Source organism: Enhydra lutris, unplaced genomic scaffold (assembly GCF_002288905.1).
Source record: "Enhydra lutris kenyoni isolate GAN:26980312 unplaced genomic scaffold, ASM228890v2 scaffoldscaffold37, whole genome shotgun sequence".
Lineage (NCBI taxonomy): Eukaryota > Metazoa > Chordata > Mammalia > Carnivora > Mustelidae > Enhydra > Enhydra lutris.
Genome location: NW_019154121.1, coordinates 7,869,439 through 7,892,334, shown reverse-complemented (window position 1 = coordinate 7,892,334; position 22,896 = coordinate 7,869,439). Strand labels below are relative to the sequence as shown.

General features: G+C 38.0%; 1 protein-coding gene across 1 annotated transcript in view; it reads left to right on the top strand.

Moving 5' to 3' along the window:
* LOC111154371 (deuterosome assembly protein 1) overlaps positions 1 to 22,896 on the top strand; it is a gene marked incomplete at its 5' end in the record, with an annotated part of 67,381 nt that overhangs the window by 26,016 nt on the left and 18,469 nt on the right. The window contains 5 exons of the mRNA XM_022513920.1: positions 2,264 to 2,409; positions 5,589 to 5,694; positions 10,353 to 10,550; positions 12,547 to 12,633; positions 21,086 to 21,109. Coding sequence (XP_022369628.1) covers positions 2,264 to 2,409; positions 5,589 to 5,694; positions 10,353 to 10,550; positions 12,547 to 12,633; positions 21,086 to 21,109 — 561 coding nt within the window. The remainder of the gene's footprint in view (positions 1 to 2,263; positions 2,410 to 5,588; positions 5,695 to 10,352; positions 10,551 to 12,546; positions 12,634 to 21,085; positions 21,110 to 22,896) is intronic.

Genomic DNA, 22,896 nt, shown 5'->3' with positions numbered 1-22,896 from the left:
TATTAGATCACCTTGGGAATATATTTTTACTCTTATTTCCAAGTCAGCCAGGAACTTGTGGGGCTAACGTATTGCAGTGAGGTCTTTCCACAAACGCAGGTCTCTAGGTCTCCCGGAAAATAGTATAAATCTAAGGCTTTGGTTAAAAAAAAGTTTCTTTGGGAACTCATATGTCCTGTACTGTCTGCATAATTATATTTCTAGGCTCTGTGAATTTGGGAATAAGAATTAATGAATAAGGAAACATGCCCAAAGCTTGTACATGAAATTTTATAGCAGTATTATGGCCAAAAAGAAGAAACATCAGATGTCCAGCAACTGACAAACTAATAAACAAAATGTGGCATATTCATACAATTAAATATTATCCCTCACCAGAAAGGAATAAAATCCCAATACCTGCTATAACATGGATGCACCTTGAAAGCATTATGCTGAGTGCAAGAAGCCAGTTGCAAAGGCCACATATTATAGGACTCCATTTGTGTGAAATGTCCAGAATAGGCAATTCCATAGAGACAGAACATACATTCGTGGTTGCCAGGGACAAGGGGGAGGGAAAATGGGAAATAACTACTAATGGATATTGGGTTTATTTTGGTTGTGATAAAAATGTTCTGGAATTAGTGGTGATACCTGCAGAACTTTTGAATATACTAAGGCCCGCTGAATTATATACTTTCAATGGGTGAATTTTATGGTATGTGGATTATATTCAAATAAATTTGTTATTGAACCAATGATTTTTTAAAGATATCTGTAGTGTTTTCTACAGCCTTTATTAGCAGGGGAACCTCCCACCTTCATAACACCCCAGCCTGTTTTAACCAGTAAGCTACAGTCTGTTTCATTGATTTTGTGTGAAACAAATTATTTTTGCATTTTGGATGTTCCAACTGGACTAGTAGACAAAAGACCTGGATTTTTCTTTTCTAAAATCTGCCACTTTTGAGCTTTGTGAATGTGGACCAACTCTGACCTTTGATTTCCTTATCTACTAAAGTGGCAATGGAGCTGATGACCTGGGTCAGGTGTGCTTAATAAATATTAGTTTCCCTGTATATGTGAGTAGACAGAACCTGATGATTTGAAAGAACTCTGCCATAACCTTTCTCCCAGAGAACAGCCAAGTACTGCTGGAGAAAATCACTCAACAGGTCATGGTCACGAACCTCAAATGAGTACTCAGCACTGCCAGGAATCCTCTTCTGCTGCTCTAGTCAGCGAATTCTCCCATTCTGATTGGCCACATCAAACCTTCTCCACTCTTAAAAATCAATCCCATGGGCACACCTGGGTGACTCAGTCAGTTAAGCATCTGCCTTCAGCTCTGGTCATGATCCCAGAGTCCTGGGATCAAGCCCCACATCATGCTCCCTGCTCAGAGGGGAGTCTGCTTCTCCCCTCCCCCTCCACCCTTTCCCCTGCTCATGCGCTCTCTCTCTCTCTCTCAAATAAATAAATAAAATCTTTTAAAAAATCGCTCCAATGCCCCCACCTCCCCTTCTCCTTCTAGTGACATCTTTCTATTTCACAAGAAAAATAGAAGCCAACGAGAGCCACTGTCTTATCTCTCCATATTCAGATGCACAGACTTCCATTCTACATTCCATCTTCCTTCCTTCCTTCATTTTTTGTTTTAGGTGATTCCTCCACTTGGGCTTTGGGACTCACTCCACCCACCTTCCCAGGAACCGATGCCATTACAATTATTCCTCCTCTCTCCTACCTGGACCCTTCCCAGCAGCTTTTAATCTTGCTCAAACCTCTTATCAACAAAATAAAACACTGGATTCACTGGATTGTTGGACAGTAGTGGACCCACAGACCACAATTTATAATTCACTGTGTTGGCCAGCTTTGAAATTAGATTCTTCTTGGCTATTGTCTTTAAATTAGGAATTATTGGCATTAATCCAAATTTTACACATTAATATTTTATTCATACCTTTATGAATCTCTCAAACTCCCATACAGTGTGATCAGATTTGTGTAATTAATGATTACTCCTTATCCCTAGACTGTAAGCTCGCTGAGAAGAGAGTCTATGTCTGTATCATCAGGGTTGAGCACATAATAAGGACTCAGCAAATATTTGTTGAGTAAATGAATGAATGAATGGAATTCTGTAAGGCAGAGCCAACCAAGTACTCAATACCAGTTAATTGGAATTAAGCTGGTTCCTAGATGTTAAATATTTTAAATATATTATAATCATGATATCCAAATGTGAGCACTGGACCTCTTTGATGTTTTTATATAGGCCATGGAAGCAGGACTCTCAGAGGTGAAAAGTGAGTTACAGTCACGTGATGATCTCTTGAGAATCATAGAAATGGAACGATTGCAGCTGCACAGAGAATTATTAAAAATAGGAGAGTGCCAAAATATTCAAGAAAGTAAAAAAAGGTATATTCTTAATACTCAGCTGGCTGAGAGAAGCAGTTCAAGACACAGTGTTTGAATATCTTAAGAGTTTGAGATTTAAAATGAGAATTAAATCTTTGTTTTGTATTAACATGCTGTTAATTATTGAATAATATTTGATATTAAAAATAAAATCCATGATTATTTCATCTTCAAAATGTATATATTTACTTACCTAGAAAATTGTATCATATTCTTATTTATGGATACTTAAGTAGCACAGTGAGTCGGACATTTTCTTAGAACTTTTGTTTTTCAGGATACTGTAAAGAGAGTAGTATTAAGCTGATATTTAATTGCATATATTGATAAATAAGATTTATTCCATATTTTCAAGTGTTTTTATTTTGATTGCCTATAAACCTGTTACTAACTTTTTCACTTGTAAATGTATTTCTTTTGGTCTCCATACTCACTACTTTGTCAGTTCCATTAAGGGGGTTTTGTTAGAGCAGATTTTTTTCCTCTTTTAAAATCAGACAGATATTGTATATTCCAGAACCACAAAGGAAATGGGACTGCTAAGGATAATGAAATATTTATACTTGTGAGTAGAAAGTCTGACTGTTCGAACCACTCGCTGATGTTCTAATTCTCACTGGAACTTGAATCCTTCTCAAATCTGAAGGCTAATGATAGGATTTTAAAAACTGATAACCAAATGGTAAGGGATATTTTGCTGAAAGATGATTACCTGATTTTAAAGGCAATGATTCTTTGTTTAAAGTTGCGGGACTTGCTTGAATTTTTTTGAGCTCTACACTTACAACAAATGGCAAATTAACTTCCTAAAAATGATCTATTATGTGTCTCACCAAAGATAGTAGAATGCCTATTAGCCAGTCAGTGCTAGAGAGTACTGTATCTGCAAGCTGTAGATTTCATCACTGATCATTAATAAATCTACTGGGAAAATATAGTGCACAAGGCACTGTTCCAGTGTGGTGAGTTGATGAGAAATGTCTTTGTACAAAGGATGTATATGCCTAAATACGTAAGAAATTTCCCAGAAGAGCAAACCTTTCACCCCCTGTGTAGCTGTGGTTTTATGGAAGAGCACTGTAGGTACTTTCTGTGGTGCTGTCCCACAAGGCAAGTGCTGAATTCCAGACCTCATCCACTTTCCTTCAAGGTATGATTTCATCTAAAATCTTGCAGTTATTCACATATTTGGCCAATACAATTCTTTTGTTATGCCTAATGCCATTCTCTGTTTAAGGTGGTATTTATTTTGGTCTCCAAACTGCAGCTTTCTTGTTTGGAGGGTATTCCTCAGTTCTAGTATTATTCTGAGATGTGATGGGAAGATAGATACTTATCTTTTCACAGCTTTCATTGTATTTCAGACTTTGGGCCTAGTCTTCTTAGCCTTCGTCTTTCCCATTGAAAGTTTCTCATGCTTTTGGTTTGTTCTTATATGAAGGTGATTCTAGCATTTCTATTGTTTCGGTTTCTTTCCTTTGGACTCTATTTTTCTTTCCAGTGGTATAAACATGAGGCAGCCCAGCCTCCTGGGTGTAGACACACAGTAGTTTTATACAAGTAGCATAGTAATGCTTTTTACTCATTTTCAGAACCTTTCTCAATAATGCTATGATTGTGTTAGCTTTTCCTTTTTCTTTAGCTACAGAAGCACCGTGGTATGATATGTTCTGAGAATTATTAAAAATAATCCCAACACTCCTACATAACAAATGATAATTCCTTTACATATTATGATTATTAGCATTTTATATTAGCATGATTACTGTTTTCTTCTTTGAACTTGTCTACATTGACCTTCAGTGTTTTTTCCAGTTGCTCAGTGAAATTTACAAGACCATCATGAGGATGTTCCCCCGCCCCAATTCATTCAGCATTCCATTCCTTGAAATTGCTTTGGAAGAATTGAAAAATAGGAAATGTCATTTTTCACCCCTTTCAAATAATAGCAAATAAGAAAAATTTAAGACTGATTCTGAAATAATGTTGGAAGAGAATATTGGATAAAATGCTCACAATATATTACTGAGTAGGAAACAAAAGGGGACTGAAAAATAATGTGTGCAGAACTTTCTAATTGTATGGGAAACATATACATTTATACCCATGTGCATAGAAGAAAGATGATAATATACACAAAAATGCCAATAATTTTTTTTCCCTGATAACATTATAGCAGCATATACTCTAATATCCTCTGTTTTCTACAGTTAACACATATATTTGATAATCAGAAGAAAGGCAATCCGGTCTAGATACAAGTACCTCAGGGATATCACTACAAACTTATACCTTTTAAAATATCCCTTTCTTTTCAGTATTTACATCAGGTATTTCTCTGTCATTGCTCAGATTCTGTTTTGTGTGGTTTAAGTTTGTGATGTATGGAGCCTTTTAAAAAGTTCTTTGGAAATCTGAACTTGTACTCCCTTACAGGTGGGTACGTTCCTCAAAACACCAGACTTGACTAGATTAGTCAAACAATAGAAAGCATGCTACTGTCCTTGCCTGGCTATTTTTATTTTCTGTTTCAATGATTTTTTTCTTTTCATTTACCAACTTCCCTTATTTAGAAGTAAACCCAGTTGTACTTCTCCAAACCTCCTATAGAAATTGTACTTTTTATACTAGTTTCTGTGTTTCCCCTCTGGTATCCCTATGCGCTGGCAATTCCTTTTATAAATTAAGCAGCCAAAGAACAGATGTATTTGTGCTTTCTCTGGGTAGACTGTCAGATTTAGTCATTTTGGGTCACTTTTATGGAGTAGCTGCTCCCCTCAGACTTCTCTTGACATAGTTCCTTTCCATGATGTACAAGCTAGTTAGATGTGTTTCCTTTTTTTAAAGGGGTTCCCAAGCTATTTTATTATAGGAAATAGTCTTCTTATATAAAAATCTTATCTACAAATGCAAACTCAGTATTCTGTCAATTTTCAAGGCATAATTGAAATTCCATATAATTGCTACCTTTTTTTTTTTTCACTCAAACCATTTGCACTCAGTTAAATATGTAAATACTTATGGGATCTGAATGTATTAGAATTTGCAATCTGGAACTAGAAATTTTTCCAATAAACTAATAATCTATCTCTACAACCTACAATAGTCTAAATTGACAATATAATCATGACAGTTTACCAAGTTAAGTTTAATTTTTATTCGCATTGTTCAATTTGTAGACTTGAATCATCTTATTCACCTTCTACTAAAGAACCAGAAAGGAAGAGGAAAGAGCTGTTTTCAGTGACCCTAGATCAACCAAATCATGAAAAAGACTTGAACAAGGTATGGGAAAAAATGGGCTTCATTCCTCCAGGCTGATCTGAAGTCCTTGAACAATTCAGAAGGCAGGGGGACCTTCCTTCTCATTCCCTTCTTTTTCCTTTTATATTTTCCCCTAAGACAACAACCTACCAGGCTGCTAATTCCGACATTCTTCTGCATGATGCTATAAAAAACACAAACCTTAAGTCCTCACTGTGCCACTGGGAGACTATGACACTAGGCTCCATGACAAGTAGCTTATTGCAAGAAGTATGAGAGCCCAGACTCAGGCCTCCAACCATCTAGTAGGTACATAAGCTCGGGGAAGTTGCCTGGGCAAGTTGCCCATTTCTAGGATGAAGATGGAATGTGTAGTACCCGCCTCCTACAACTGTGATGTGGCTTAAAGGGGCTACTAATAATTCTGCTACTTAAATAGCAGTCCCCATGCACCAGGAGGGGCTCCGAGGGCCTAGCAAATCACAGCTCATTGATTCCTCACAACAGTTTATAAAGTAGTATAACATCATCTTTTTGTACATTTGAGGACACTAAGGCACAGAGAAGTTGGGTAATTTCCCCCAATATTACACAGCCACCGGCAGCAGGGGTCAGATTCAGATCCAGGCAATCTGACTCCAGAACCATACCCTCCCCTTAAGTTAAAATCCATTTTAAAAATGCATGTAAAGTGCTTGGAACAGGGCCTGCCTAGCTCAGAGGAGGCGCTGAGTGAGTGGAGGATGACATTGTTATTGGTTACACCCACGTTTGTCACTGAGCACCTAAGCCATGCCAAGTGATCTGCCAATAACAAGCAATACAGGGATGATGAAGGCCTGAGCACTGTCCTCAAAGACCTTGTGGTTCTCAGCTCTCTACAAAAAGTATATTCTCTTCACCCTCTAACAGAATCCAGGAGGGGCTTCCTTTCCATGAGCTTATCATGGCTACTACCCATGTCTTTAGTCTTTAGTTTTGAACCACACCTAAATAGTCGATGTTAGATGATCTAAACAATTGTTAAAAGTAGGGAAAACCTTGGCATGGATTCAAATCATCATCTAGCCCAGGACAGCACCTGACTTACAAAAGTGAAAATAAATATTTGGAAAACAAGTGAATTAATATCAAGGTGAAGGTCTCCCATAATTGTGTAGGCTCATGCATTCAGTTGCCATTTGTATAAATTCAAAATACGTTTATTGAGCATTGAGTAGGACTATGGCTATTCTGCTTGTTTCTGCAGGAACTACAGTGACGCAAAAGACAAATTCTGTCTCCCACAGAGTTGACCATCACGTAGCTATTAAGTGTAGAAGAGGTGTTATGAACTAATGATCATTTTCCTTTTATTTTTCACATAATCCTATGAAACTGATTTCACTGTATTTATACATATAACTTTAAAAAACTGCGTCTTTGCTGGTATCCCCAGTGAAGGCATTATGATACAAAGGTTGATTAAAGCCACCTAAAGTAGAGTTACACTATTCTTAACCTCATAGACTCAGTAACACTTTGAATAATAGGAGTCTACTGACATTGCACAGTTTCAGTATGGAAGGAGAGAAGACAAGGCACAAATTCTCTTCATAGGCTCTTTGGAGACCTCTAGATAATGCACTGCCGTGCGAGAAAGGTAACAAATGAATTGTGTATAAATAGCTAGAGCTCCCAGGAAGGGTTTGTGGAGAGCATTTTCATTCTCTTGTAATAAAAGCAGCAAGAGCCATGTATTATGAATCCTGCAAGTGTTTTCTTTCTTTCTCTTTTTTCAGTGTAGAACTATTTTTGTCATGGACTTCGTGATAAAATTGACATTTTTAATAAAGCCAAAAGTCATTTAGAGCTCGGTAAATTAATCTCATTTAGAGGGAAGCTCTGCAGCAGAGCATGTTGTTTTAATATCTGAATGCTCTGAAAATAATAAAAACAGTTTACCCTTTTTTCCTAATAGTATAGTCTTTTTTTTTTTTTTTTTTTTGTATTCTGAAAGTTCCATTTTGAGAAAACATGTTAACTACACAACAGGGATGCCATTAGCAAAATCCAAACTGGGACAAACCACACAAAGAACCCCATGGTTTCATCAAATAAATTGTAAAGAAAAAAAAAATTGGATAGAGAAGATTGGAAATGAAAGGAGATGTTTCACACTGTCCTCAGGGTGAGGATATCTGTACTCCTCTCTCCTCTTCTCTTTTGCTCTTAGGAAATGGATAACTTAGGCCCAGTCCATTCCCTTCCTTGGGAGTCTTTTTTTTCCCCTCTCCATCTGTTCAGTGATGGGGTTGGGGTTGGACTGTGAGACTCCTAAGGTCATATCCAAATCTGAAATTCTTTTTCTTTTTTTTTTTTTTAAGGGGTAGGGGGAGAGGGAGAGAGAGAATTTAAGCAGGCTTCACACCCAGTGCAGAGCCCAACATGAGGCTCAATCTCACGACCCTGAGATCATGACCTGAGCAAAACCAAGAGTCAGATGCTTAACTGAGTGAGCCTCCAATGCACACCCCCAACTCTGAAATTCTAAGAATGTTAATAATAAACATAGAATCCCACATGAGGGGTTGGTGGTATAGAACTGAGGACAGATCAGGTTTTCCTTCTGGACATGCATCCTTTCCACATTAGGTCATCCCATGCTAGCTTTTCCACTGTGTGAACAACCTTTCAGGGTTCAGCTCCCAGGGGTTACATAGCACCGTGGGTAAGGTCTTGGAATCAGACTTCCTGTCAGCAGGAATATGACTTAGAAAGGTTACGGACTTAACTTCTTATTCCACAAACTAGAGAACTGTTGCAGGAATTAAATGAAATGATGTATATAGACTAGAACACACACAAACACAAAACAAGGGGCTTTATAAAGATATGAGCCAGTCCTCATATTTAGATCACAATTTGAATAAACAAAAAACATTCATTACAGTCCTGACACATTTTTAAATTTGAATACTTCCTGGATATTTGATGATATTGAGGAATTGCTAATATTTTTAAGATACTGATATTCTGGCTATGTTTAAAAAAAGAGAGAGAGAAAGAGAGTGCCCTTATTCTTTTACAGATAGATCCTGAAACCTTTAAAGATGAAATGAAAAAAAAAATCAATTTTAGAATTAAGTGCCCTGGAGAAATTCATATAAATCTTTGTGGATGGGCTCCATTAAGCTCTCCAGCCTTATTTCTCACAACACGTCGAGTCCTGGCCACCCCAGGCTCCTTTTGCTTCACTGGGCATGCATTTCTCCACAAACCCCGACCCCTGCCTGTCTTCCCTGCACTCTTTGCCTGGGACCCTTCTCCATCCCTGCCTTCCATGTGGCTTCCATTCGTCCTTCAGTATTTGTCTGATGTCCCCTCCTCCAGGAAGCCCATCCTGATATCCCCAGCCTGGGTTAAGCATCCCTCTACTGCATACTGCTGATGTGGATTGCTACTCTGTGTTGTAACTATTAATTTTTTTCCCACAAGGGACTATGATTTTCATGAGATTGGCGACTATGTACTTTATCTCCAAATCTCAAGAATGAGAGACAGTGAATGATTTCTAGAAAGGTGGCAAGAGGCTGGACCAAGACAGTAGTAGTAGAAATGGAGAGTGGAGGAGCAGTTTAGAGGTGAAGTGTGAGGGACAGAACTTGCTGCCTGACTGCATTTGGTAGGACAAGGGTGGGGAGGAGCCCAGGGTAATCCGGAGGTTGCTAACAGGGAAGGCCCAACTATGGTTGAGAACAAGAGACTCCACCTGTTTAAGGGGAGGTGGTGACGCATTTTCATAGACACATTAAGTTTGAAATTTATTATAATGTGATTCTGAAAAACATAGTGTTTAGACACACAAGGTACACATAATTTAGTCAAAAAGGCACTGAATTTAAAGCTCAGAGTCCTAGGTTCTAGTCCCAGCTCTGTTGGTTAATAGCTTTGTGACCTTGAACAAGTCACTTAATCTTTCTAGGCCAATTTTTTCTCCCTAAAAACATGGTTGGTCCATCTGCCTCTGCGTAGTGGGTCCAAGGTTCTTCTACCAAGCATTCCTCAGTGGTCATTTGATGGGTATCAAGTTAAGTTCTAGAACAGTATCTATAGTTGACAGCAAGGAATTATGCACTTAAATTTTTAAGAGGGTAGATCCCATGTTAAGTGCTCTTAACACACACACACACACACACACACACACACACACACACACAAATCTAAAGCAAAAAAGGAACACGGGGAAACTTCTGGAGGTAATGGGTATGATTATTGTATTCATTGTGATGATAGTAACATGAGTGTATGTCCAAACTCACCAAATTGTATACAATAATTACGTGCAGGTTTTGTATTCTAATTAGACCTCAGTTATGCTGGGAGGTAAGTGCTTGATAATATTTTCTTCACCTTCCTGTCAAAGTAGTTATCAAAGTAGCATTGGTAGTAAGTGATGACTTGCATACAATAGAAACTGGAAGTGAACAACAGAATTTTGAACTTGAAAGGAAAAAAAGTAAATGAGTCATTTATTTTAAGTATCTCTTTAATTCAGCATTGATCGGAAAAGGAGGGTAAAGTGGGGTCTGCCCAAGGTTTAAGATAGGACAGGAAGGCTGAACATGGCTAACAAAAGCCTTAAGTTGCTTGATAAAGAAAAAGACTTGTTAATATTTGCCGCAATGTCTCTACTGTAGATAAGAAGGCCACTCTATCAGGAGGAAGAGGACCATGGCTCTGAGCAGGAAAGAATGAGGAACGAAATCTCTGACCTAACCGAGGAGCTTCATCAGAAGGAGATCACTATAGCAACTATCATGAAGAAAGCTGCCCTTCTGGAAAGACAGTTAAAAATGGAGTTAGAAATCAAAGAAAAAATGTTAGCAAAACAACAGGTATGCAAGTGGGCAGGATAGCCCTCGTCCGGGTCACTGTCTTGCCCAGTGGAGACCCTGGTTTTCCTCGAGGACCAACAAAACACTGTGTCTCTCGGTATTGTGTCTGAGACTAGCATCACGGAAATGCTTGGTGGAGCCCCCTGAAACCTTTGCAAAATATCGCAAAGTGTCATCAAAACAGATCCAGGGCTAAAGTGACAACAGAAGATAATTGCACTGAATCTCATCCTAACCTTTCCTTGTGACACATATTTTGATCACCTCCCACAGAACGCTCCAGTCAAAGATTTCTTCCTGAATCTGTGTCCTGTAGTTCCATTAATATTTTTGTCTTTTAAAAAAAAAAAGCCTCTCTTCCAGGTTTTTGTGGATACTTCTCACCCCCATTTTATGTATTTATTTTGGGGTTTTGTTTTTTTTAAGATTTTCTTTATTAGAGCATGAAAGCAGGGTAAGGGGCAGAGGGAGAAGTAGGCTCCCCGCTGAGCAGGGAGCCCAATGTGGGGCTGGATCCCAGGACTCCGGGATCATGACCTGAGCTGAAGGCAGACAGTTAACTGACCGAGCCACCCAGGTACCCCATATCTTGGGGTTTTAAAAAAGGATGTTGAAACATGAAAATCAGTCCATATTTACTGAACATTGACTCAATGCACAGCATGGTTCATGGTAAAAAAAAAAAAAAAATCAGCAATTGCACCGTTCTACTGTTAAAATACTGCAAATAGGGGCGCCTGGGTGGCTCAGTGGGTTAAGCCGCTGCCTTCGGCTCAGGTCATGATCTCAGGGTCCTGGGATCGAGTCCCGCATCGGGCTCTCTGCTCAGCAGGGAGCCTGCTTCCCTCTCTCTCTCTCTCTCTCTGCCTGCCTCTCCGTCTACTTGTGATCTTTCTCTCTGTCAAATAAATAAATAAAATCTTAAAAAAAAAAAAATACTGCAAATAACTTCAAAGTCCACCCTCCCTCCCTTCCTTCTATTTCTTTTGAAATGCCCTCAGTCCCATACTCATCGTCAAATTGGTGACTTGTTAGTTAAAGCTAGGGTTTATCTGTTGTTGTTTTTCTTTACCCCAAATCGAGAAGCTTTGAAAGTACCATTCAGTAACTTTCTAGGCATTTGAGGGTCACTTCACCAATAAGATGGCTATTTAAATCCTGTGTATTATAAAAACGAGAGCTGGCCCTTGTCCAATTATAAATCTTAAACTGTGATTAATTTGTACAGTACACAGGAACATAGCATAGATGGGATAATAGCATTGGTTCTACCCGTACAGGAAAAGATACTGAAAACTGTTAGCAGTGATCTGGGTAGCTGGATTATGGATGATTCTTATTTTATTCTTTATACTTTTCTATGTTCTTAGTTTTTTGTTAGGGAGAACATATTTTGTAATCTACGAAAGTAAATTATTTAAAGGGGAGTGTTTTATACAGAAATGAGACCTATTGAATAAAAGAGCAGATACTATGTCTCAGTGCTGTCAAGTAGAAGAAATCAGGGAAGAAGAAATACATTAGACAAAATGAAGTAATCACCCCCCCAAAAAAGAGGGTAGTTTGGCAGAAATATTAGAACAAAATTAAACATAAAAATCATGTTTGCATATTGTAAAAATTAATTACGTAGTGAAGAATTCCATGGGCAGCATTATTGGAGCGTGTTTTTAAATTGTGATTTTTCTGGTGCTAATTTGCATACAGTAGAAAATAGAAGTGAGAAATGGAATTTTGGAATTGGAAAGAAAAAAGTAAATGAGTCATTATTGTCGGTATATGTTTTTAATTTAGCATTGATCAGCAAAGGAGGGTTAAGTGAAGTCTGCCAAAAAGAGAACGGAATGCAAATACTGATTTGGGATGAACATGCCTAATCAGTGTTTGTCTTCACTACACTCAGAAAACATTTAGGTTAATAAAATTATTTTTAATAAAATTGTGGAGCTTTTATTATATATTTTACACTCACTTTTACCTACCGATCTGTTTTCAGGTCTCAGATGTGAGATATAAAGCTGTCCGAATGGAAAACACACACCTGAAAGGAATGATGGGAGATTTAGATCCTGGACGGTACATGGTAATAATGCTGAAATCATCCAGTAAATCGAACCGAGAGATTACATAGTTGGTCAGGATTTACCCAGACCTTATTTACTGAGCACCTCCTATGTGTCAGGCACACAGGTGTTGGGCCGCAAATTATCTGGCACTTGGATTGAACTTACTTTTATCCTCGGGCTAGAACATTTGAATTTCAAGTTTTCTTCTGTGTTCTTTTCTTGGATTGGGCTAAATTCTGATCCTTTCCTCCAACATGCTCCTCGCTTGCTTTTGCTCCTGCCATTATCTCTAAAATCCTCCATCCAACATGGCCTGACTCACGTGTCAGCCTTAGCCTTGATGAAGCCGCCCCTGAAACCCCAGTCAGAGTGAACTGGTCCATCCACACTTGATCTGTATTTTCGTCTCACTCGTTTGGTAGCCTGTCACTTCCCGACTGAATGGTAAGCAGGGACCATGTTTTATTCATGTCTGTCACACCAGCACCTCACAATGTCAGGGGTATAGTAAGTGCTCATTGAATGTTGATTCAGTAAAAGGGAGGATGAACAAATGAATGACCAAGGACTGACCTTGTGGTTTGAAGCAGTCGCTCTATCGATTAACACAGGGCTGCCTGAGCAGGCTCCGTGCCTTTCATTTTTGTTCATTATACCGTTGACGGTTTGTTTTTAGATGTAAATAGGAGAACTTGCACTTATCGAACTAAGGAAATACCACCGTTACTTGTTTAGCATGTATTTGCTCTGAGAAAAAATCCTGAAATAATTTTCCTGTCATTGAGAGAGTGGAAAGGATCAAAGATGAGCATGGTCGGCTGGTTCGGTTTCCTTGGCTATGACAGGAGGAAGCTGGAGCAGGGCTTCTCCCTGATACTGTACTTCTGTGAGAGTAGGTACTCCTTCCCATGATGGTAAGTGTTTAGCATCAGAGAGTTAGAAGCATTCTGCAAGCATTCTGCCTTCTTTGGCCCTGGTGACAGATTCTGTGATTGGATGACAGATGAATAAAAAAGAAAGTATATATGTTTCCCTATCTGTTCCATAAAATCCGCATGACATTTTGGAATCTTATTTCTAAATGCTTGACACACAAAAATTTAAATTAGGTCCTGCCCCCATGAGTATCTTTTTTCCCCCCTCTCACAAAATGTTTTTTGTGTTATTTTTCTTTTTATTTCAAACTAAATGCTTTTCAGTGTGAATTCTGCGTCATCACAACCCACACTGAGCCTGTTTCGTACTGACTTGTATAGGCATTTGGCTTTCTTCGTTGATTTTTTTTTTCCCCAAGAAAGAAAGCACATAAAGATATGTAAAGAAGAAGCTGATTATCCCGCTGCTATCCCCAGTCCCAGGTCCGGCTGCAGAGAGAGCCAGTGCTAGCAAACCAGTATGTAGCATTCTATAACTTTTTCTTGCTCCTGCACACATATAGAAGGGATGAGCTGAGTGTCCCTCTCCAGAAATAAGTGTGTAATAAGTACATTATTCTAAACTGCTTTTAAGTGTATGTTATGGACATCTCTATAAGACAGAAAGAAAGCATCTTTTTTCCCCTCATTTCTTAATTAATATATACTCATGTAGTATATATATAATTTTTAATAAATTGAACTACAACTTACACACTAGTGATTTTCATGCAGTCTCTTTTTTCTTGCTTCTCCCCTTCTCCTTTACTCTGTTTCTCCACCCACCTCATATCCCCATCCATCAGGTGACACAGGTGAAACCATTTGGTGTGTATCATTTTGTACTTTTTTCTGTCTGTGAATTCATGTGTGTGTGTGTGTGTGTGTGTGTGTGTGTGTGTGTACATATAGGTATGTAGTCATATACCTACTTGGGGGTTTTAACTTTTTTTAAAAGTTGGATTACATTTTGCACACTTCTCTGTCTTGTTTTTGTTCGCTCAGCAATATGCTTTGCAAATCCTTATGCATCAACTGGTTTAGATCTATTTCATTTTGCATAATGGCTTAGTAATATCCCATGATGTGAATATATCAAAATTTATTCAACCGTTTTTCAGAATCAATCCATTTGAAATTAATTCAACTCTTTTTGGATTTTTGCACAAATAAACAATACTATGTAAAACATCCTCATACATATATCTTGGAGCAGCTTCCTAAGAATGGAATTATTGGGGGCGCCTGGATGGGTCAGTTACACATTCAACTTGATTCCAGCTCACGTCTTGATCTCAGGGTCCTGAGATAGAACCCTGGGCTCTGCACTGGGCATGGAGCCTACTTAAGATTCTCTCTTTCCTTTTCCCTTTGTTCTCCCAACCCTCTCTCTCTTTTTCTTACAAAAAAAAAAAAAAAAAAGAATGGAATTGTTGAAAGAAAGCATAGGCATTTTTTAGAGAGAAAGGGAGAGAAAGCCAGTAGGCAGGAGGGGCAGAGGGAGAGAGAATCTGAAGCAGACTCCGTGCTGAGTGTGGAGCCCGTTGTGAGCCTTGATCCCACGACCCTGAGATCATGCCTGAGCCAAAACCAAGAATCGGCTCCTTAACCGACTGCACCACCCAGTTTAATTTTAAAAGCAGTTTAATTTTAAAACATTTGTTGTCAAATCCTATTTCTCCCACCTCTGTGTGTGTGCACCTTTTTCTTTCCTCCTCAGCAGCAAGAGGTGTTATTGCTCTTTTAAATTTTTGTCAGTCTGATGGATGTAAAGTGATTTCTCAGTAGTACTTTAATTTCTATTACCCTGGATATAGGGAGTATATTTTTGTATATTTATTGGCAGTGTACTATGAATTATATTCTTTGCTCATTTTCCTGTTGGGATGTCTTTTTCTTGTCAGTTTATAATAGCATTTTCCTAAATTTATTTTATATAATTTATTTACATCTTTTTACCATACAAAAAGTTTTAAACTTTTATTTGTCGGGGCATCAGGGTGGCTCAGTTGTTTAAGCATATCTGCCTTCAGCCTTCAGCTGCCTTCAGCCCATGAACTCAAGGTCCTGGGATCGAGCCTCACGTCAGGCTACCTGCTCAGTGGGGTACCTGTTTCTCCCTTTGCCTCTGCCTGCCATTCGCCCTGCTTGTGCTCTCTCTCTCTCCTCTCTTTCTGTCAAATAAGTAAATAAAACCTTAAAAAAAAAAAACTTTTATCTGTCAGACACTTGTATCTTTTTGTTTATACCTTCTGCATATCCATCCTGGAATATCAAGGGTTTTCCAACTTCTAGACAGTATACACTGTTTTTTAGAGTATCTTCAATGACCTTTACATTTTTTCATCTAAGTCTTTAATCCATATGAATTATAATTTTGCATATGATATAAAACAAGAACCCAATTTAAATTTTTATAGGAAGTTAAGTTCAATTTATCCAGTTTCTCCAGATAATTTCCTGTTGGGTTTTATTTGGAATAAAACTAAATATACATATAACTTTGAAAGAATTAACACTTTTGGGACACCTGGGTGGCTCAGTCAGTTAAGTGGTTGCCTTTGGCTCAGGTCATGATCCCAGAGTCCTGCATCAGGCTCCTTACTCAGTGGGGAGCCTGCTTCTCCCTTTGCCTACTGCTTTCCCTGCTTGTGCTCACTGTCTGTCTGTCTCTCTCTCTCTGTGACAAATAAATAAAATCTTAAAAAAAAGAATTGACATTTTTATGATAGTAAGTTTTCTCATCCAAGAATATGACATCGGTCTCCATTTCTTCATATCTCAGTTTATGCTCTTCAATAAGAGCTTACAATTTTCTTTGTATAGGTTCTGTGCCTTCCTTTTAAAATTTATGTTCAGGTGTTATATAATTCTTGCCACTCTTCTAAGTGGAGTATTTTTCTTTTTTCCTTTAAGAACTTATTGCTAATGTAGCAAAAAAGTCAAATTCTCTTTTCATTCTAGTGGGAAGTTTTCTAGGGTTTCTTGGGGTTTTTTGAGATATACAATCATTTTAATGAAAATAGTAATTTCAACTCTTTTTCTTTACTGTTCATATCAGTTCTTTTTTGTCATACTGCATTTGCTAAAACCAAGAGAATATGAAATAATGATAGTGATTGCTGACAAACTAATTTCTGATTTCAGATGAAATTGTTTTAGAGTGCCACTGTTTAGAATAATATTTGTTCTTGGGGGGCGTCTGGGTGGCTCAGTGGGTTAAGCCTCTGCCTTCTGCTCAGGTCATGATCTCAGGGTCCTGGGATTGAGCCCCACATCAGGCTCTCTGCTCAGCAGGGAGCCTGCTTCTCCATCTCTCTCTCTGCCTGCCTTTCTCCCTACTTGTGATCTCTGTCTGTCAAATAAAATAATAAAAAAAAAGAATAATATTTGTTCTTGGGTTATGGTCTTAACTCTTTTTATTCCTAGTTTTACTCAGAGTTTTTAAAATTTGCTCCTGGCTTTTGCCAAACACCTTTTCAGCATTTATGACATCATCTGGATTTTGTCTGTTGGTTTGTTGTTGTATATAATAGATTGACAGATTTCCTGATATGACCCATCTTTGAATTTTTAGAATAAACCTTCTTGGTCATTGTGTTCATTTGCTAGGGCTACCATAACAAAGTACCACAAACCAGGTAACTTAGAACAATAGAAACTTCTTGTCATACGGTTCTGGAAATAGAAGCCCCAAATCAAGGTGTCAACAGGGCCACACTCCCTCTAAAACCTGTAGAGGATGGTTCTTCCTCACCTCTCGATAGCTTCTAGTGATTTTCCAGTGAGCTTTGGCAATCCTTGGCTTTAGATACACCATTCTGTCCTCTGTCCTCACAAGGCATCTTCCTTGTATTTCCCTTCACACAGCCTTTGTCTGTTTCCCCATATCATCTCCCCTCCATGCGTGTCCATCTCTGTGTCCAAATTTTCCCTTTTTGTAGAGTACCTGTCATATTGCATTAGGGCCCACCCTAGTGACCTCACTTTCACTTGATTGCCTATGTAAAAATTCTTTTCCCAAATAAGGCCACATCCTGAGGTACTAGGAATTAGGACTTCAACATACTTTTTTCTTTCTTTCTTTTTTTTTTTTTTTTTTGGTGGAGGGACAAAATTCAACCCTTCAACACCAAATAGTCCTATTCTAAGAATTTTGACATATTCCTGGATTCTTTTTTTTTTTTTTAATATTTTATTTATTTATTTGACAGAGAGAGATCACAAGTAGGCAGAGAGGCAGGCGGAGAGAGAGGAGGAAGCAGGCTCCCTGCTGAGCAGAGAGCCCGATGCGGGGCTCGATCCCAGGACCCTGAGATCATGACCTGAGCCGAAGGCAGATGCTTTAACCCACTGAGCCACCCAGGCGCCCCTATTCCTGGATTCTATGTGACAACATTCTCAATACTTTCAAAATAATTTCTGAATAAAATATTTTCTCCCATTCCATAGGTTGCCTTTTCACTCTCTTGATTGTTTCCTTTGTTGTGCAAGAAGCTTTTTAGTTTGAGGTAGTCCCACTTGTCTCTTTGCTTTTGTTGCCTGTGCTTTTGGTGTCATATACAACAAATCATTGCCAGAACCAATATCAGGTATCTGTTGCCCCTCTGCTTTCTTCTAGTTTTAGCTTCAAGTCTGATATTTATGTCTTCATTCCATTTCAAGTTAATTGTGAGTGGTAGAAGATAGAGGTCAGTATCATTGTTTTGCTTGTGAATATCTAGTCTTCCCAACATTTATCGAAGAGACTATACTTTCCCCACTGTGTGTTCTTAGTGCTTTTACTAAGGATTACTTGACCATACCATGTGGGTTTATTTCTGGTCCCTCTATTTTGTTCTCTATCTATCTTATGCTTCAATCACCACAGAATGTCATCCATCCATTCATTCATTCATTCATTCATTCTTTCTGTAAATATTTATTGAATGCCTACTCTGTATCTGGCGGTATGGGAGTATTGTGAATAAGTCAGAAAAGATCCTTGAAGTCATGAAACTTAATATTAGTAGGAAACCATATATTACCAGATATAGACAGTTACCTGGATAATTGAACTAGAGAGTGATGGGAAAGCTCAGAATTCAGGGACCCTGACAGGGATTACCTAACCCTGTTTGGGGAGCAATAAAGGGCATCTGGGGAGCAGTCAGTCAGATGGATTGGTGGGAAAGAGTCCTGGTGAGAGAACAGAATGTGCAAAGGGCAGAGATGAGAAAGAGTCAGGGAACCTGGGAGAACTGTGTGATAACAAGGAGCTGCTACTCATTCCTTGGGTGCTTGTCACATACATGCCTTATAATCTGCCAGATGCTTTACACCTATCAGTGCCTGTAGCCTTATAACAAGTATATGCTGGGAGTATGACGATCTCATTTCATAGAAAAAGGAGTGAAATCTTTAAGTTTTTAAGCAACTTGCCCAAGATCACATAGGTGGTAAGTTGGTTTGAATAACTCCAAATGCATGATACTAATTGTTATTATATTCTGTGATTCTCTCTCTTTCTTCCTTTTTGTTCACTGGCTCTTCATCCTACTGTTCCTACCCCGACTCATTGCACAGGTGTTGCTGTCGGCTCTTGCTCGTCTGGCAATATGCTTTCTGTTAAAGTATAGATCCAGCAACCACTCCAAGTTACTTCCTCTGCATTACCCAATGACTTCCAAGCTCTCCATTCCTCATACCGGATGTGCTTTTCTAACATAACCTTCCCTTTCAAGAACATGTGCTCAGTTCCCAGTAGGAAGTCATAACTCTTCATATTCTGTGGCTTCCTTAATCTGGCTCTCCCACTTTGTTCCCCTTTAGTGACCTACACAAATACTCTGCTAGAGCTAGGCCTGTCTTAGCCTCATCTGCTTATGTGATGGTCCTTTCTCATGCTCTTTCTTGCTTCCAGACCTTTACACATGCTTTCCTTCTAGCTAAGAATTCCCTTTTCCTACTTCACATAGCCCTGCCCTATTAATGTTTCAGGTAACTCAACAAAATTTTACATGTTATACAAAATCTTCTTTGATTTTCCTTTGCTCTGTTAAGTGTCCATCTTTGAAAGTATCATAACATCTTTTACTTAACATCTATCATAGCACAATGTTAAAATTGCCTATTTCTTGTCAGCTACCATCTCCTTACCAGTAGGCTCATTAAGGGCAGTTATGGTCCTAGTTCACTGTTGTACCCAAGCACATAGTTCAGTGCCTGAATGCAGGAGGCAGTGAGAAAATATTTTGTTAGATGAGTGAATGAACAAAGCAATGAGTGAATGAGTGAGGGAATGAATGAATGAATCCATTATATGCCCTCCACCTGAATGCTTTCATTACTTTACCAAAGCAAAGACATAGTTCTACTTTACTAAATCTTATCAGTCCCTTCGGACCTAGATTAAATTATATCTTCTCCATGAAATCATCTTAATTACTCTAGACTCCATTTACTTCTTCTTTCTTGGACTTTATTTAGCAGTTATAACAATATAACATCAAGTTTTGAATTGTCTTCTTTTATTTTTTAATTGTTTGGTGTATGTATGTCTTGTCTCATCAGTCATAGACTCCTTGAGGGAAGAAGTGGACTGTATTTTATACTTCCTCATATAGGGTTTGGTATAGGGTAGGGCTCGATGAATACTTGTGGATTTATGGCTCTCACCTGTAGTGTAAGAGGCAATGAATAAGTTTTCATGGAAATTATTGCTCACATCATTAAAGAGATTGCCAGAGCCTTGTTTTATCCTACCTCCTACATGATCTTAGTCCAATAGTCTTTTCCATTCATTGATTCATAAAACATTTGAGTTCATACATAGTGCAACATAATTTAATATATAATTATACTTTATATGAGTCACTTTTTAAATGTATGTTAATTTCATCTACTCAGTTTTATTGTATTTTCCATGAAGGCAAGGTCACTTTTTCATACTTGGTCACCTCTGTAGCACTTATCACATTTATATACTGTGCATATATATACATGGTACATATTTGCTTAAAGATTGGTTAATTGACTATCATAAAATGGAATGCCACTGATGAATCGTCCTCAGTGTGATGCCTTATTAAAATAGTATTTAATCACATATACTTTATGTAGGATTGTAATTTATACAGAAAGTTGACTTTATAATTGCTCTCTCTTTTTTCGGATATGAAGATTTGAAATTGACTTTGATAATTGAAATAGTCAAGCCACTCCCCAAAGAGAAAGATCTGGAGTGTCTATTGAATTAAAAAAAAAAAAAGAGTAAACATAATTCTTTGTTCTTTAAGAGTTTGCAATCTATTATGTCACTTACCCAGCAGTCATTAGTTGAAAGATTTCACATTAAAGAAAACTCCTGTTATGTGTTAAAAATCCCATAATGAGATGGTTAATTCTTTCTGAAATAACTGGAATGGATAAATAAGCATGGAATTAAAGAATGGGCACTGAAATTTTACCTCAGGCAATAAGAAACAAAATATTTACATTCTTATTTTTAGGTTTTCTAAAATATGTGGTATTTGGATAGTATTCAAACAGTAATTATTTTTTTTTTCCTTTCTAGACAAGTGAAATGACTGATATTAAGGTAGGTCCCTCCAAAATTACTAGAACTTTGCAATTATCTGCTTGACTAACTGTGAAGCACCCTGCTTATTCACACTTAGAAAAAGAAAGTTTAAAAAAGGCCTTCTTCCCCCTGCAGTAGGGGTAAGAGTCAGTCCTGTTCTCAGTTATTACCCGTTGTATGCTTGGGGCCATGGTGGCTCTTTTCCTCATCTGCAGAGTCCACTGACGGGACTAACTACCTGGTATGTCAGTTCTCCTCAGGTCTCGTGAGATACTTAAAATAGCGACAGAAGTAGCTCTGGAAAAGATGTTTTCCTTGCATTTGTGCAAGAACAGTTACACAGAAAAAAGTGTGAGGGGTTGACCTTTATTCTCCTGCTGGGTAGCTAATGAAAAATCAAATTTATCATGCTAGTTGTTTGTGATTCCATATTTCCTTAGACCCAGAAGTATATTTAGTAAATTTTCCTTCATTTAAGACAGGTATTATAAAAATCAGATTTTATCAGAGCTCGGAATTTATGGTAATTTTTAACTGATTTGCCCTTCACTATCCATAAAGTTTGCTAAATAAAATTAGAGCCTAAAAAATTAGTATCCTCATAAGTATCTAATCCACCCATTTACATATTAAAAATTAATATACTAACCATAAAACATGATTAAAGCTGGTCCTTCCGTAGAAATATTTTGTTAGCCTAGTATTGTTGAATATACATGAACTTAAAAAGAAAAAGTGTACATATAAAATACTATTATTCAGACACTTCAGTAACTCAACTGGCCTCGTGCTAGCATGTCAAAGCACGTACACACTAAGAGGTTTTGCCATTTCAAGAATGCAATGGGTTAAAACTACAAACCTCTAAAATATGGGGGTAAAAATTTAGAATAACAGGCCTATAAAATAAACCATCAGAATCACAGAGGTAGAATTTAATCAGTGTCTGTTTTCACATGATAACCGTCTAGTGGAGGATTATTTCCTGAAATTACTAGAAAAGAATGTAAAAGAAACATGAAATGAGGGAGCCCCAAAATGTTGTTGTCAAGGAAAATAGAATATGCTTTTAAATATATATCATGTAGGGACGCCTGGGTGGCTCAGTTGGTTAAGCAGCTGCCTTCGGCTCAGGTCATGATCCCGGCGTCCTGGGATCGAGTCCCACATTGGGCTCCTTGCTCATCAGGGAGCCTGCTTCTCCCTCTGCCTCTGCCTGCCATTCTGTCTGCCTGTGCTTGCTCTCTCTCCCTCTCTCTCTCTGACAAATAAATAAATAAAATCTTTAAAAAAAAAGATTATTAAATATATATCATGTAAATGCATCACCTGTGTAATTTTTTCAGGTCATGCTCACAATACTTATTTAATTATGGTGTATTTAGAAAATTACAAAGTCTTTTAAAAAATTATTACTATCGGGGCACCTGGGTGGCTCAGTGGGTTAAGCCTCTGCCTTCAGCTCAGGTCATGATCCCAGGGTCCTGGGATCGAGCCCCGCATCGGGCTCTCTGTTCCGCAGGGAGCCTGCTTCCCCCCCTTTCTCTGCCTGCCTCTCTCCCTACTTGTGATCTCTGTCTGTTAAATAAATAAATAAAATCTTTAAAAAAAAATTATTACTATCATTATCAATTACTTTAAACCAACACTAGGCCAAAAGGAATCACAGATGAAATCTAAGTTTATAGAAAAAACTTAAATAAAGTTATAACTGAGAAGCAGGCCATCAAGAATTATATATTTTGATGAATAGATTTTTTTAAGAGTGAAATTTTTAATCTTTTCCATGACCTTTCTTGACTAGA